The 17765-nt window shown below is 38.8% G+C and overlaps 1 protein-coding gene across 3 annotated transcripts in view; it reads right to left on the bottom strand.

Moving 5' to 3' along the window:
* Positions 1–10475: 10475 nt before the first annotated feature.
* The window catches only part of ppm1bb (protein phosphatase, Mg2+/Mn2+ dependent, 1Bb), a 39028-nt gene continuing 31738 nt past the window's right edge, over positions 10476–17765 (bottom strand). Inside the window, exons 4-7 of one of the 3 annotated variants that reach the window (XR_008807487.1) lie at positions 17217–17328; positions 16647–16704; positions 15480–15950; positions 15171–15446 (exon numbers count right to left, since the gene is read on the bottom strand). Coding sequence is in view for 2 of the 3 variants with exons in the window: in XM_056255614.1 (XP_056111589.1) it covers positions 15645–15950; positions 16647–16704; positions 17217–17328 (476 nt within the window). In the remaining variant the exon portion in view is untranslated. Of the gene's footprint in view, positions 12552–15169; positions 15951–16646; positions 16705–17216; positions 17329–17765 lie in introns of those variants that run through there. The other 2 variants (XM_056255615.1, XM_056255614.1) reach the window with 2 other exon arrangements.

Here is a 17765-nt window from a genome sequence, read left to right as displayed (position 1 = left end):
CAAGTTCAATCTGTGCAGTAAGAACACCTGGTCGATACGGTCCCCGAGTCTCTGAACGCATCAACCGGGGGACTTGTTGTGCATGCAGGAGTGACGAGAGGAACCAACTCTGGGTTTAATCTTCCCATGAGCCTCTTAAGGGCCGTTCACACCAAAAACGCCAATTATAAAGAGAACTATCCACACCATATCATGATAACGTAGTTTATTGTAAGCATGCACTCTTTAACGGGCTCTTTAATCAGGTGGATTCTGATTGGCTGTTAATGTTTTTATTGTTAGTCAGCTGGAAAAAGAAAAGATTCCAACGATAATTATTCCTTAGTGTCATTACCGTTATTGAACTTTCCTGTTCTCATAGAGTTAGAATATTCAAACTTTATAGACATAGTTATCGTTCTTGGTGTGGATGGGCCTTTACCCCAATTTGGGCTGTTTTGTTCCACCTCTAAAAGATAAATGAAATACAATAACCTAATGGGCGCTCATTTACTACGATGGCCTATATTAACATCGCAGTGAGATGCTACGACAGAGCTCTTCCTGTAATGAGAAGCTTGGGAGTTTTGAGGAGAGCTTTGCTAAATCCCGTCCCATTACAATATGAAATTAATCATAAAAAGAGAGCAATTATATCAATATGGTCTTTTGTCATTAGAGAGGCCACACCTGCCACAAGCCGTCAGGGTGACCTGGGTAATGGCGCACGGGAACACACCAGTCCTCCATCACCGAAATTACGCGGGCTTGACCCCTCACAATGGGCAGCGACAATGCGAGCGTAATCTCATAATCCGCAATCCTGATTGGGAACACCTTTCAGTTATGATTGCATTATGATGGACAGCCGGCCATTAAGCTCGTGGATACGGAGAGAGTGCTAAGACATCGGAATACAAGGGAGCGGGGAGTCATTCTCCTTATCCGTCTATCCCAACCAAGCTCCCTGGACCAATCAGAAATGATTAGAGAATTATATTGACATCCTTCCACCAACCAGGTCCCATATCAGTGCTCTGAGCCCTACTCGACTGTCATATCCCTGAGCCAAAATCACTGTCTGGAGCCAAGCACACCTTCCACTCCAATTAAGACCTGCATCCGATCATCAGAGCTCCATCCTTAATCTCATAATACCACACTCACACAGCAGAGGCGCAGATAAGACTGCCACAGGTGTATCTGAGGGAAGAGGAGAGCGGAAAAAGAAGGGGAGATGGAGATTTTGAGGTGACAAAGTTCAGGGATTAAAGCTAGAAAGAGAAGCATTTTGTCCGTGGAAGAGAGAGTAAGGTAACAGGTTGAATGGTGATGGGGGACTGCGAGAGGATGCGAGGAGTTATAAATCCCCTCTTGAGTGCTGTGTGAACAGGTCTGAGAGTAGAGGGCTTTAGAAGTACTTCCATTTGCATTAACTAACCCTCAGTCATCTGGTTATTCAGTAGTGCCTGCCACTCTTCACCACAGTACAGAAACTTAATCACCCAAAAATGAAAATCATTTACTCACTCTCATGTTGTTCCGAACCTGTATGATTTACTTTCTTCTGAGGAACATAAAAGCACATATTTAACATTTTAAATAAATAAATGTCAGTAATATTCAGCTAGAATAATACAGATTATGTGGTTAATAAACCTCAGTTAAACAGACATAATGAACAATTACTTATTATTTCGGCAGTTTTGTATGTCGATCCAAAGTTGCAGTCATCTGAAATCTTTGCATAAAACGTGTTATGAAAGGTTTAAAATGTTTTTGTTTTTCCATACACTGAAAAACAACGGAGTCCAATGTTGTTTTGGACCCCATTGGCTTTTTATTGTATGGAAAATAACAGTTAAAACATTCTTCAAAATATATTACATGTTCTGCAGAAAAACGTCATACAGGTTTGGAATGACACGAGGCTGAGTAAATGACAGAATTAAACTGTCCCTTAAATCAGATGCACACATACATACTCACATAAACACTCCCTTGGTAATTCGAAAAGTGTGTTTTGCGCCTCAGTCTTAAAGTAAACTTTCTCCTGACGAGATTGCTTTTGCTCTGAGGCACCCTGCAAATGAGCTCGTAGCTAAAAGCCTAAATTAGAAGCTCTGAATGTTACATGTTTACAGGACACTTACTGACAGGAGCTGTCGGGTTCTCAAAGACCACCAGAGGACCCCTAAATAAGCACCCCATGCAAAAAGTGGAGACTGCTGCCACCCACTGGTGGCACACGGTGAGGCAGCACTGCGATCTGTACTTCTGTCAGAATAGCTTCTGTTATTGGATTAAAAAATTCCACACTGAACAGTAAAGCAGGATAAAACACTCAAAGCCACAGATCCGCAAATGTCCCGATCATTGGGAAGCTTCACTAATATGATTCAGGTCGATAATCCCCATGACGCCCACAGGCTACTGGTAAGTGCAATTAACGCTTACTGTGGCCAATCCAATTGTGTAAATAGAGATATGCCCAGAAAGAGGCCAAAGTGATGGTGTAGTACTGCTGTTCACATAGGACTAGATTCAAGTTATGTTATACACTTGTGAGGTTGGTTGTGCATGGTTCTAAAGGCAATGAATACCATTTTTTGCTCGTCTAAAAGTAGGGGAGGGTGGAGATAGTTGTATCATGGGGCCAACCGTTTAAATGAGGTACAGGGTTTCCACCATACTCCTGAAAGCTCTGTACATATATAAAAGGATTTACAGGACAAAAAGCAATTGTGAGATAGGAACATCAACTTTTCACTTGAATTAATTTTTTATTTGTGATCATGTTAAAGGGATGTTAAAAATCATTTACCATCATTACTTACCCTCAATTTTGTTCCAAACCTGTAGGCTAATAATGTCTTTCTTCTGCTGAACACAAAAGATGATATTTCGAAGATTATGGGTATTTTTTTGAGTATCCCTTTAACAAATGTTACAAATGGGTGTAGCTATGAATGAAAGAACAAGTATCATCTGTATAAAGAGATTTTCATGTTAAATTGTGTATACATTTCCAAGTTTAATTGAATTTGATAAGTAAAACTTCTTATGCTGACCAAGGCTGTATTTATTTGATATTATTTGATCAATTTACAATTTTAAATAACTTTTCCATTTTAATATATTTTTTTTTACAGTGTAATTTATTTCTATGATGGCAAAGCTTTATTACCAGTCTTCAGTGTCACATGACATATCATTATTATCATTGTTAAAAACAGTTGTGCTGCTTAATATTTTTTTGAAAACCGTGGTATTTTTCAGGATTTTTTAACGAATAGAAAGTTCCGAAAAACAGCATTTGCTTAAAATATATTTTTTTGTAACAATGTACAATAAAGTCTGTATTTAAAATAATAAATATAAATTAAAGTTTGAGTAGGATGAAGTTATGATACAAACGTGATCAGGTAAAATTTTATTAAAGGTGGACTATATCTTTTGGCCCTCTAGGCAAATGCATGCATTTTGCGGATGAACATTGTTGTGGTTGTGCTTCGGCTCTGCATGCATGACTGTGCGGATTAATATGGTTATATCCTACTACTCATAAAACATTCACAATAGTCTTAAGAGATATAACCAGTTTAGATGGAAAAGATCTCAAGCTGATACCTGATGACGTTACTGTAGTTACACCCATTAATAGACATGGTACTTCCTTGAAAATAAATTCCAGCACATCGCTATAACAACCAAAATTAAATGAGCCTTCACAATAGATAATGCTTTACAGTGAACTCTGTTAGAGAGCTACATATGGCAATTTATCTGTTCAACAATAGGTTATACCTTACTCTCCTGTTGAGTAATAAAACACAATCTCTGCGTCGCTTTTACAGCATTTCAAATCCCTAAGTTCTCGCCATCTCCGAAAAGCCCAGCCAATGTTTATTCTCGTTTTATTACGAGCTCTGTCGCTTTCTCTTTATGCAAGCAAGATTCTCTGTTCTATGTTTTGTTTTGTTTTTTAAACAGGTGATTCCCCAGAGGTTTGAGATTTAGCAGTTCCATGTCAATCTTTCTGGCCCGTTTACTCCCACATGCGTGCGTCAAAGTAGTCGGAGCAAGTTTTCTCTATTTACGAGAGATGCAGGTACGCAATTTCACACGAAAAGTATCCCGCCCGGTCTAAAATACAAACACTTATAACGGACTTACCATATAAATCAGGGTAAGACAAACACGGTTTGGAAGAATTGATGGTGTATTGACTCAAAATTTAAATGTGAAAAAAAAAAAAATAGCATAGTGCACCTTTAACAAATAAACAGTAGAAAAGTCAAATTGGCGTCTAACTCACTAATGTAATAGGTTGAACGACAGCAATTGTCGTAGCCTACTTGATGTGAATTTATACAGTTTAGGAATAAGTTGCAGATTTAAACAAACTGTAATTGGTAACAAATAAGCATGGGAAGATTAAATCCAATTTTGAGGGAAGCAGCACCAAAAACATTGAGTTACAAACTGTAAAAAAAACATGTTACAACCATCCCTACTCAGCAATTCTTTGGCATCTGTAACTTAGGCTGGCGGAAATAGTTCACGGTCATGCTTCCTCATCACAGTCTCTCAAAATGACACCCATGTCCTGCTGCTACCTTTCCCTCCACCCCATAAATAAGATATATGGCCATGTCTCTACGCTCAGCTGTCATCGTCTAAAATCATACGGCTCACGGGAGACACTCAGCATTGTGTTTCACAATGACCGCCCAAAGGAGCGCACATTGCGTCCAGATAATGCACATACACAATTGGGCAATGTGCATTATAGAAGTGGATTAAGAGCATTCACGGAAGTGGCCCGAGGGCACCCCCAGAATTAAACGCTTCAGTTGATCTGAATCAAAACTATTTTTATCTCTCTGACCTTGTGGTTGTTCTCCTTCGTTTGGCTGGAGGACACAGGGTCAAATGACTAACAGGTTGGTGGACAAATCAAACGCAATGAAAGTTGATTGCGAGCTTTTGATTGGCTAAAGAAATGTGAGTGACTACAATGTGCGAAGAAAAAAACAACTTAAAAAGTGATGTAGACCAGGCCTTAGCGTCTCTAAACACGAAGTAAAGTGTGTGCGCATTTGTTGGGCCGGCCTCCGCGGTGATCTAGTGATAATCCACTCCTCTCAGCCACAAATGAGGTACAAAGAGCGAAAGAGAGAGTGAACCGGAGAGAGGGTGGCCTCAAGCAGTGATTACTCTATTTAATTCAACATGGCTTCTGAGGCATGAAACATGCTCAGCCCATAAATGACTTCCTCCTCTTCTCTCCTGTTTTCCTCAGAGCCTGGTCTTGCCCGCAGACCAAGGCTCCCGCACCTGATCGTATCGGCCTCTCTCTCCTCACTTACAAAAGAGAAACTATAATATGGAGACAGATATTAAGGAGCGCATTGGTCTGGTTCCCCAGGCTAGAGCACATCTGTAAAGGAGAGTATAAATACATTTTACACAATAGCATGTTCACTGATACTATAGGATGAATACAGCACGCCTTTTCAAACTTTTTGAAACCAAGGATCCTCAAATAACCTCTTCCTAAAAAAGCAGCTATGTATTTTCAAGTAGACCATTTCGTACATGATAATAAAAGCAAATTTGTTTGCAAAATACATTTTTACATGTTAATTATTGAATTAATTAAAAGCTTGATTAGCTGTTATAAAGGCAAAATGTATAACTGAAAGACACTTATAGTTATTATAACATACTTTATAATAAATATTGTTCTAAACTTTTACAGAGTAAAACATATAGTGCCATAAATTATTTATATATAAGGAAAACCATATATATTTGTATAGGCTAACATATATTACCATAATACATCATATATTTAAATATATATATATATATACACACACACACACTATATATACATTAACATAATATACATAATTTATAAATACATATATAAATACAAATACATATATACACACATACATTATATAATATTTACAAAAATAAATGTATATACAGTATATATAAATGTAATATACATATATGAATATAAATATATATATATATATATATACACACAAATTATATAACCTATATTAATATATAAATGCATATTATATATATACACACACATTTGGTTTGCCTTTCTTACTGATGTATAAAATTACTGATATATGGTCTTTTTTTACTCCAGATTTTCTACAGACCCCATAGTGGGTCCCTGGGCCCCAATTAAAAAAAAACCTAGACTACAGTACTACAGAGACTCTTAAAAACAAGTCGCAGAGAGCACTGGGGTGTCCCGATCTAGTTTAATGTACTGCAGGGCGGTTACACAACATACAGTCTGTCTTTTACTCTGCAGACGCTGTTACAGCATATTGATTCTCACGCCCTATTAATTGCAAAAAAATGCTGACAAACCAGACGAGCCGAGCAGAGATGCATGTGAATGGGCAGGCCTGTAATTGGAGCCTGGTGTACGTGAGCGGCTTATCCTACCCTTACAAACACACGGTCCTGCCCTGACCTCGCAGGGGCTCCGAGGTGTCATGTTCTGATCCGCTCTCACCGGCATTCCTGCTCTTTTCACTTGACTTGACAGTGTTTTGTGGTGAATCGCATAATTAACACAGGGATCTACAGAATTCAGTGACTAAACATAATTACTTCTCCCCTCCTATCCTTTCTTAATTCCTTCCTGCGGCCAGGGGTTTCGGCCTGGCTGGACAAACACAATGGGCTGTCATGTCGGGACAGCGCCGGCTGGTGGGCCGGTGGCTGAGAGGGAGGGCCCATTCAGCTCCAATGGACGCTTCATGCTGAGACTCAGGGATATCCACTGACACAGAGGTGACAGCTCAGAGAGGGAGAAACAGAGAAAGACATAGCAGGGGAGAGTCGTAATTAATGTCACTTGACAAATACGAAGTCAGATGAGACTGAGAGAAAGTTTATCACACAAATACATTAGCCGTACAACACCTGCTGGTCGCAAGAGCAACGATTTCTGCCGGTGACCTGCGGAACGAGACGAAGTAAACTTGCCTCAATCCAAACGTCCCGGGTTCTGCTCACAAACAATGACGTCTGAGAATGCACAGGGCAACAGTATGTCTCAACAGGTAGGAACAAATCCTGCAGGAATGAAGAAAAGGTGGGGAAGAATACATGCAGGTTGGTGAATGTGGTTAATTAGAGCTGAATTACCTGGCTCTCGGTCCCCTGCTCTGTCCTCTCATTTCCTCTGTAATCCCACCAATCGGGCGGCGGTTAAGCTTCGGCCCCCAGGATGTACGGTTGTTCCTGCCCTGGATGCATTCTTTCAACAGCTCATTTACTTCTGCAATGTAACTAGGCTTTGGAAAAGAGGGTAATCCCTATCACCCCCCACGCCCACCCTCCCGATCAACCGCTCAGACCCCCACTGCTAACTCTATACACACGAGTCAAGGTATTTTAGCAGGGCGTTACAAACGATGATGCCAGCTTTATATATTGGATGTTTGAAAGAGCACAAGCAACCAATGCAGAGGTGAGCTAAACAATTAAAGGACTTTTTAGTTACACGCTGAGGCAATTTGTTTGCTAAACAGCTAAAACATCTGCTACACCGGTTCTCTGTTTGTTTTTCTAGCGTGAATCTTCTCAAATGAGATTTGCGTCTGGAACAGAGCTGCTAGGTGTTTGATTTACAGTTAAGCATTTCATGCCGTGTTAAAGGCCGTTCACACACACAGAACGTGTTTGTCCATTCCACTGCGCTACTTTTCCATTCTTTTTTGAATGAAAACGTGCTAAATGGATGTGTTTGACCCTTGTGTCTTTTGCAACTTACAACAGAAGTCCAACTTTTTTAAAAAATGCATCTCTGGACCTTTTTCTTTTTAATTCCACTGCTCTGTGTCTAATGTTTTTAACCGCAAAAACACGCTCTGTGTGAACTGCCCTTTAGGGGCCATTCAGACAGAATGTGTTTTCACATTCCATTACGCTAATTTTCCATTGTTTGTGAAAACAAAAACATGATATTTTGAATGTCAACTATTTTTGCCCATATGATGAAAGTCAATGGGGTCCAAAACACCATTGGTCCTCATTGACTTTCATTGTACAGAAAAAAAAAAAAAATCTATAGCTCAGGTACTTACTGCTTTGCTCCACACTAGGTATTTAAAATTGTTTTTCACTATATGTTAAAACACAAACACACAGTTCAAATGATCTCCCTCTCAGTCAACAGGTGTTTTGACTAAACTATCTTCCCTATAACCGGTTTCAGACCATTTAACCATCATCTAACCTTCCTTAATCTCCCAATCCACAAACCTGAGAGGTTCTGCGCAATCTAGTCAAGTTCCCCACCGCTTCAGCCTGAAGAGTGTGGATTACCTTAATCCACGCGTTTGGCATCCTGATCCATGGGAAACAATACTGTGTAACCATGCAGGGGCACTTTTTAGATGGGGTGGGTCTATACTAGATCATTAAGAGGATTTAGGCTTTGCAGTGGGAGACATTGTAATGAGCTACAGATGTTAAAAAAGAAAAGAAAAGCCAGTTCAGGATGTCTCTGCTCAGAGGCTGTCGATTAGCAGAAGGGGTGAGAGGTGATGACCCTGCAGTCAGGTGAGCATGTGCAGTCAGCTGTGGTGTAATGCACACTGTTCCTCATCTTTTCTCATGTCATTCACACAGACCACAGGGCTAAAATGACATACATCCTCTTAATGAAACAGAATCTTTTCAGCTTCAAAAAGACAATTGTTTTTCACCAAGAGGAAATACACTGCTGCCCCTCTAAACCTAAAGCAGTTTCTTGTTCTATAACTTCAAGCATCAATTTTTTTTTTTGGCTTTGGCGCAGACTGAAAAGACAAGAAACTAGATTCTGTGCAAGAAACTCATTGGATCACAGCATGCTTTCTTATAAATGAAAGTTTGACTTCAACTCAGTTATCACGCCCTCTTGTGTCAATCCTCTGATATAACCATTCACACCTCAAAAACAGCATTGAACATATCAGAAGTTCAATTCACCTTATTTATCTTTTACTTGAATGTTCCAGTGTTTCCACTTCCAGTTATTTTAGCGGTACAAAAACACTGTTACGCTGCTTGATATTACAAACTGGTATTTGTGATATTATTTTAATTCATTAACGCAAACAAACACACTGGTTTGTATAGTGCAAATAGCTAACTGCACTTTATTCTTCTAGTTGGAGCGCAGCAGTTGGGTTCCAAAAGTAAAATGGCATTAATTTGATCCATATGGGGAAGTGATGTATAATGATTACTTATAAACCTCTAAAGACAGCTAAGGGGTTGCTAATTGATGGTATACTTGTAAAAAAAAATGGCTAAACAGCTTTTAATTGTCTTAACCACAAATTATTGGTCATGAAATTAGCTAAATTTAAGCAAATGGACTACTTCAAAAGCCATTGCTGTTTCACAAGTTTCATGGTGATGTTCCAGAGAGGTGTCTTCAAAAATATGCTGAGAAATATAATAATAAAAGCATTTCTACCACAGTGAAGCATGGAGGAAGAAGTGTCATTGCGGGGAGCCTTTTTAGCTGCTGGTATTGGTGAGCTGCTTCACTGTGAAAAGTCATTTAATGCTTTGGAGTATAGGAGAATATTGACTTGCTTCCTACAAATGGAAAGTTATCCAAAGAGGAATGATCAGATGTTATTTTTCAACAAGACAATGCTCCTGCATTGCAAATCGCAAAGATAACCAAGAACTGGCTTGAGAACAAGTTCATCAGGCTCAGGTTTTGTCCTGGTCAGAGTTCAGATTTGAAACCTATAGCGAATGTTTGGTCTCACAATAAACTCAAACAAACTGGGAGACATTTTTCAACTACTCATGAATTGTTTGAAGCCTTAACATTTAGGGAACAACACTGACTCTTCTTCCTGTAACTGCAAGTTGGGGAAGGCTATTCCGTGCTTTATCTACAGTATTTGTGCAATTCTTGCTCATTTCCTGACCATGTGTGATTAAAATGACCAAAAAAAAACCACTAAATATTTTGCCGGTTTTGGCTTGGCCTCCTTTTTACACCCAGGAGTGTATGCATTTGTTGAAGCCACCAGCCTATATCCTTCCAATTATTTTAGCCCTTTGTCTTATAGTCAGATTTTTAAATACTTTTTTGCTTCAAGTTTGCAATGTTATGGATCACCTGGTAGCTGGTTGGTTTGGCTGATGCCTGATAGCTTAACTCTTTAACAAAGACTTTTCAAATATCCCAATGGGAAAATTCTTCAGGAACCAAGGCCGCAGAAAATGCATTACACTGTTGCACTCAACGACAGTTAATGAATCGGAAGTCTTTCACTTTCATAGAAAACAGCTTCTGAATTGAAAATAAGGTGGCTAGAGGTTTCCCGAGAGGAGAAAAAAACAACAGTAATTTCACTTTCACTGAAAGATTCATGGTGTGAATCCTTCATTCCCCACCTGGAATATAGGGAGACAACGTTTTAAACACAAGCAAGTCATTGTGTTAACATCAAACTTTAGCAATCCTTTATTGAGGAGAAGAGATCATATTCACTGTTTGCTACTGAAACATCACAACATCGTACTGGGGACGTTCATTACATGGGCTTGTCGGGTGGTTAGAAAGAATCAGAGAGAAATAGAGGAAGGACGTGAGAGCAAGAGAATTTGATCACACTCTCTAAAATACAAGGGACAGTAGTTTCCCCCTCCGGTGAAACCCTCTCTTCTCAAGCCAACAGACTTGGAATAAATAAAATACTTTGTTTCAATTCTAATTATTCAACAATAATTGTTGATATACACAACGCAAATGAATGTCCTTGAGCACTCACAGCACAAAATATATCTCTTTACCATCTCAAACTGGAAACAGACTCAATCTATTCATCTTAAAATGAAGCTTTCCAGCATATGGCTACAAATTATGTGTACCAGAAGAGGGGAAAACTGCAAAAATATATATACATACATAAACAATCATCTCATAAAATTCAATTACACACTCATTTTAAAGCTACACACCAGAGCAGGTGAAGTCGATGAATAAAAAACAAAAAAGGGAGGAAGAAAAGAAGGCCTCCAAAGCATGTCTGTCTGTGTCAGATGTAGAGTGCAGAAAAAACTTAGGTGAAGTAAATGGAGTAAGAACGTGAACGTATACGATGAAGCTGATCAAACGATAAATGTACATATGAAAGTGTTATGCATGAGCATGTACAAATGGGTGCGTGAAGGTATATGTGTATCAGTGTGAATAAGGGGTACATTCATCCATAGCCGACTGTCCTGTAAGTACACCCTTACAGCATGGTTCACCTTTTACAGGCACGGTTCAAAAACAATCCTACATTAAGGATTAGCAAAAAATTTGTTTAAAAATCAGAACCACTCATAATGAATATTCAAGTACCTATCAGCCAGTCTGAGGAGAGAGCATCCCCTCCCACTCTTTCACTCTGCTGTTAAAGGAGAAAAAAAAAATATATAGCTATATACACATACATATTTCTGCAGTTTCACTTTAGAAATACTCTACCTTCTCATAGTTTCTCTTTCATATAGTTTTTAGTATTTTTTGTTTTTCGTAAGCAAATGTGAGTGCAATCAAACAATACCAATTACGCCATATAATCTGTAATAAAAAGAAAAAATTAAAATGATAGAGGGGGAAACTATTCTAAATTCAAGAATTTTGTTAGAGAAAACCACAAACCAGAACTCAAGCTGATGGGAGAAACTCAGTGGGGAGAGAGCTGGGGATGAAGAGTACGGAGCAGAAGAAGACGAGTTCAGTTTTGATGTACTGTCTCTGGGGCGACTAAAAGCAAGTCACCATGAAAAGTTCCTCCAAATAAAGTTCTCTCCAATCGGGGTTTGCCATAATCTCCTGCCGTCAAAATGAGTGTCCTTTTATTTTATTTTTTTACATTTTCGTGTTAAACAGCAAGCACCAAAATGAATGACACAAGAAGAAATTCGCCTCTGCCCCAAAAAGAGAAAAAGAAAAATCCACAACAGATACATTATATTTCAGTGGCTGCTGTCCAGCTGGTCGGGTAAGAGTCGCAGGGTAAAATTAGAGGGTGGCAGAGATCATGCCTCCAAAAAAGCTGCACATGCGTGGTGTGAAGGGGTTAAAAGTGAGCCTTCTGAACGAGGGTCCCTGTCCCTCTCAGAGCTCGCTGGCCCCGTCCTCCTCCAGCTGAGTTCATGCCTCCAAATTAGCATCCAGCAACTTTTGCTCAAGCAGTCTCGTCACTGCTCGTAATCGACACAGATTTCAGGAGGGGGGGATGGGGAGGGGAGTAAAAATAAATCTCTCTACCATACAATGCAGTTCTAAAAAAAAAAGAAAAAAAATCATCTTAACATTTTTGTAGTTTTCTCATCTTTAAAAACAAGCGTATGTATTCCCAGACTCGTTGTTTAACATTTCCTATGACGCTCTCCGAATCGAAACCAAAAAAAGTGTGTGAGCAAGGGTTTTCTTGTGTGAACCAAGGACATTCTCATGTGGATTCAGAAGCCGTCGGCTGCTCCGGCTACCAGGGGTCGTCCAGGTCACCTCCGCTCTGAAACGGGAGAAAACAAGAAAGGGAAAGAAATGAGCAAACAGAGTCAAATTAAAAGGGTAGAGCACTCGCTAGTGAGAATCGGGGAAGTAAAAAAAAAAAAAAACAGAATGAAATGTGTGAGGATGTGAAAGACAAGAACAGGAGAGAAAGGAAGATTTATTAATGTTTGAATTCCATGTAATGGAACCATGATTACCCACCAAGTAGTTTTAAATACTTCTGATAGAAAATACACTACTGTTCAAAAGTTTCAGGTCAGTAAATTATTAGTATTATTTTTTTTAAAATAGTTTTATTATTACAAGGATGCATTAAACTGGTCAAAAGTGACAGTAAAGACATATATAATGTTAAAATTAACCAATTTCAAATTAATGCTGTTCTTTGGAAATTTATATTAATCAAAAACACCTGAAAAAAAAAATTTGTATCAGTTTCCACAAAAACAATAACCAGTGAATTGATAGCAAATGTTTCTTCAGCAACAAATCAGCATATTAGAATGATTTCTGAAGGATCATAAAAACTTGGCCAATGGAGCTGAAAATTCAGATTTGCCATCAAAGGAATAAAATTACATTTTAAAACATTCAAATAGAAAATACATTTTAAATTGTAATAATTACTGTTTGATCAAATAAATGCACCCTACATTACATTAATAATCAATACATTAACAAATACAGACCTCAAACTTTTCAACAGTAAGTATAGGTGCCTTCTAACCTACAGGTGACTCCAATGTAGGCAGAGGGCAAAAAACACACACAAAAACCTAATCACATAAAAACTGCATAAAACCAAAATAGGTGTAGTAGATTTCATTCATTAAAAAAAAACTCAAACATAATACACATAATAATGATAAAAGCTAATGAAAATGTAAAACAATCACAAACAAATGGGTGGAAAAAGACCTGCAAGGCACAGCCAGCATTTTTTTTCTTATGATTTAAATATGCATTTCCATCTGAAAAGAAAACTTATTTTCCCCAGCCTAAAGACTGATTTATGCACATTTGAAGCTCACTTACCTCAAGTCTCAAACTTCCACTGAGCTCATGAGTAAGAACATTAGCCATATAGGAGTACATATGGGAATATCGAAGTATGAATGATAGTTAATAGTGCACAAGTTCTTACAAGAGCCATACAAAGCATTAATGTGATTGTATCTGCGTTCTGTGTCACAGAATGAGAAATAATGACATTTAATAATGGCAGCCAAGACAGATATCAATAGTTGAATTTGATTTATTTTGTTCAAAGAACTTCAGAGTGAAACAAAACAAATATAAACCTTTGCCCTAGAAATACTGCTCTATGGACAATTAAGTAAAGCTCTTTGATACTGCTGAGGGGGTATATTAGTAACATGAGTTTAATATAACAATGGCAGCATTATGCATGCACTTACTCTAACTGTTAAGAAGATTACACAGTTTGCATTATGCATTAACTTCCAAATCAACAAAGTAATCAGCTTCAAATGGCTTGATAAATCAGCCAAAGAAAACACATCACAAAAGCAGTTTGGAACAGATTTCTTGCGATATGACACACAATCCATGTGGACAGAGTTCAACTTGCCTTCCAAAAACCTGGGTCATAAGAATAAGATAAGTGCAATAAGAAGCACTGTGCAAATACTGCAGAGTACAGACATCCATGTATGATCATGTAGCAGCGTTGCCTAACTTGTAGATTGGAGTAAGTTAGATTGCACTCCTATATGTAATGCAGTCCACTTTTATATTGCAAATGTAAAGTCATTGACTGAATAGAACAGCACAACAGGAGAAATGAGAGTTCGCGAGAATGTGATTGTGTAAGCTTCTGTTATATCTCATATTGTCCATGCTTATAAAAGCCAGTGCATTTCCAATTTGTGCTTTTTCCTCAAGGACACACCTGGATAACTGTGAACACTCAAAGAGCAGACACAGGACAATCATATTCAAGAGGTCAGCTCAAGTTATGAACCGATATGAAAGAGATATGGAGAGAGCAGATATACACACACACACACACACAGCATTAGAGTTCCATTTTAAATGGTGAAAGAATTGCTTTTGATCAGTTAATAATTTTGCATAATATTATTTCAAACATTTGATGATTCATACACACACACACTAGATAAAGAGCACAAATAAAGCTGTACCTGATGTTTACTACAGTACGTTAATATCCTATAACTATGATCAACCACGAGACAACCCAGGAAAAGGAGTACACATGCATCGCATGGCACGAGAGCAAACAGTTGTGTGTATTCTTGGCACAACCCAGATTGTCCAGATGAACCATTCCCTCTTACAACTATTTGCATAAGTAAACTCTTTGGGTGTAAAACAGTGATGGTCAAAATCATTCAGGTGTGTGGCAGTTTTTAAATCTCCTTAAAGGGAGAGTTCACCCAAAAATGTAAACTCATCATTTACTCACCTTTAAGACATTATAAACCTGTATAACTTTTTCTTCTGCAGAACACAAAACAAAATATTTTGAAGAATATTTTTACTCTATGCAATGAAAGAAAAAAGGGATCCAAAAACATGACTTTCATTATGTGGACAAAACAAAACAGAAAAAAAACACAACAACTAAACTTGACAAAACTAAAAACAAAGACATTTTCCAAAAAGTTTATTTTGTGTTCCATAGAAGTCATTTGGAATGACGTGAGTGAGTAAATGACAATTTTCACATTAAGATGAACTATCCCCCTTCAACAGATTACTCATCCAGGTCTAATTTTAAAAACACTAGGCTAAGTGCAGAGATACGAGAAAGTGCTTACTGCAGACAGAGCTGGGATATGCCAAGGTTAACCTCACTTGTAGTTGCAGAGCAGGTTTTTAGTGATAAGAATTTTGCGCAAAACTTCCTCTGTAAGCGACTTTTACTGTAAGCAATGCTCACAAAAACAAACAAAACAAAAACACCCAAGGTGCTATTTCAAATCCATAAAGACAACCAAAAACCTGCTCTGAAACTGCTCTAAGGGGGAACATTGCCGAAAGCAACCTAGCAATCTGGGGAAAAGGGTTTGATAGCAGGGCTGGGTTTAGTGGGTCCTAATCAGGGTCATGCAGTGGGGGCGTCAGAGAGCTTGTCCAGAGATGGTGACGTGGCGGCTTCGTCCTGTCCCTCCTCAGAGCTGAGGGGTTCAGTGGCCGGGGACGGTGGGGGTGAGCGAGGTTCCTCCTGAGGGTCGGGCCGTGTCGTGGCACCTGTCCCGCAGGACAGCCGGTAACTGGAGAGCGCCTGCTCCAGCACGTGGCGGTATTCGCCTCGGTGGCTGAGCCGGAACTGTCGTAGCGCATCCAGCAGTTGGGCGGTAGCAGAGCCACCTTCTTCCTCCTCACCGCCGGCTGCTCCCCCCTGGCTGTCCTGGTGCAAGACGCCAGTGTCAGTGGACAGAGCAGGTTAAGAGACCCCGCTTAGAGCAGGCCACCTGCCCATGACCTTACACTGCCCTTTCATTTAGAAAGAAGCACGCTTGAGGAGCGACAAAATAAGCTGTAAGTGGTGGCGAATGTGTGTTCGTCTGTGTGTGCGTGCAAGTGTACAAAAGATGCAGGAGCTTGTCAACACGGGTCTTTTCTCACAAGTCTTAGAAGCAATAAACTTGCTGAAGTAGCATTACCAAGATGCGACCACACAAATACAAACGGTTACAGAGTGGCACAGGCACAGACGGACAAACAAAGCCAAGGCCTGCAAAAAAGCCTTGCATTTACATCTTAAATGCAGAGGCAGTGCTCTTAAAGATAGTGGTGTTTGGATGTTTAACCTGCCCTATATATAAAGCTATCGCTGAGTACCAGTTACACTTGCCTAAGTAGGACATTTGCTAATCACTTACTAAATGTATCATTTCTTAAAATGATCAAGGGAGTAATTGTAAGCACAAAAAAGGTAGCATCAGCTAGAACTACATTAAAGTCAAACTATTTGCTGGTGTGCGCATTAAAAGTATTATAAGATGATGAGTAAATGAATGGACTTAAGTCTAAGCAAGAAGACTCAAGTGACCTTTTGTTTTGAATTCTTATAAGAACAAAAAAGTAAGGAAAAAACACTCACCCCATCTTCTTCTCTGTGTGGGTTTAGCCTGTTGTAAACAGCTTCAATTACACTACGTCTGGAAGAAAAGAGACAGATTAGACAGAACTCTAAAAACCCTAAGGAAGACTCTGACAGTAAAATATTACTTGGTTTACAGCAAAACCTCAGATGTTTAAATTTAGAATAAATCACTATTCACATATTGTAAAGACATTACGCATTGCAATATTTTTACTTGATTCCCATATATTGATATTTCATTTACAGCTGAGAATCACACCAAGAATTAATATCTTAAGTTAATTTCCACTTTAAAATATTAGATATGCTAGGTTATATATTATATAACAGCAACATTACAAAATATTTTCACATTTAATGTTTAATTAATATAAAATTCTGGATGATAACAATAGGCCTATAATTACTTACATGTTATGGACAAGAATTGATAGATGGTTCAAATTAAAACTATACTATTGCGTCTAAATCAATGAGAAAAACTGTAAAAACGTAACATTTATTACAATTACAAAATGGCTCTGATCAGCAGAAATGGACAAATGTTACTTAATTTTGGATCCGTACTTGCTAGCGAGACCACCTCCTGGTGGCAGGTTGAGGATGCTCTCAGGGCGAAGGTTATGCATGATGTGGCTTAGATCTGGGATGCCTTCCTCCCCTGACTTCTCCATGATTTCTGCAGAGAAAGACAATTACATTACAAATGTGGGATAATGGAAGCCTGGAGCATTTCTTCCACCATGACTACTGCTGTGAAAACGGTGTAGGCATTGGCTCAGCCATCCCACTTATAGACAGAGTGTGAGAAAAATAACATCCAGCTGGAGAAAGAACGCCAAACAGGTTTCATCACAGCTGTCCTGACTACATCTCTAGTGGAAAATACAAGAATTCTTTCAGAATTAATATATTCCCATCCAGAAAAGTTCCTATAAGCCTCCAGACTGTTCAGAACATGCCAGGATGTTGACAGAGAAGAAACAGAGGGAGAAGAGAGAGTGCAATCTAAACAGAACTTACACAGAGAGCATTTTCAAACCACAAGGCTGACACTAATGTCTTGGCATTAGGACTTTTTGAATTACAAGATGGCCATTTCCACAACACTCGATG

Source organism: Rhinichthys klamathensis, unplaced genomic scaffold, assembly GCF_029890125.1.
Source record: "Rhinichthys klamathensis goyatoka isolate OS25496 unplaced genomic scaffold, OSU_Roscu_1.1 h1tg000121l_1, whole genome shotgun sequence".
Classification (NCBI taxonomy): Eukaryota; Metazoa; Chordata; class Actinopteri; order Cypriniformes; family Leuciscidae; genus Rhinichthys; species Rhinichthys klamathensis.
The sequence above is the reverse complement of the archived record's forward strand: the minus strand, read 5'-3'. Positions and strand labels throughout refer to the sequence as shown.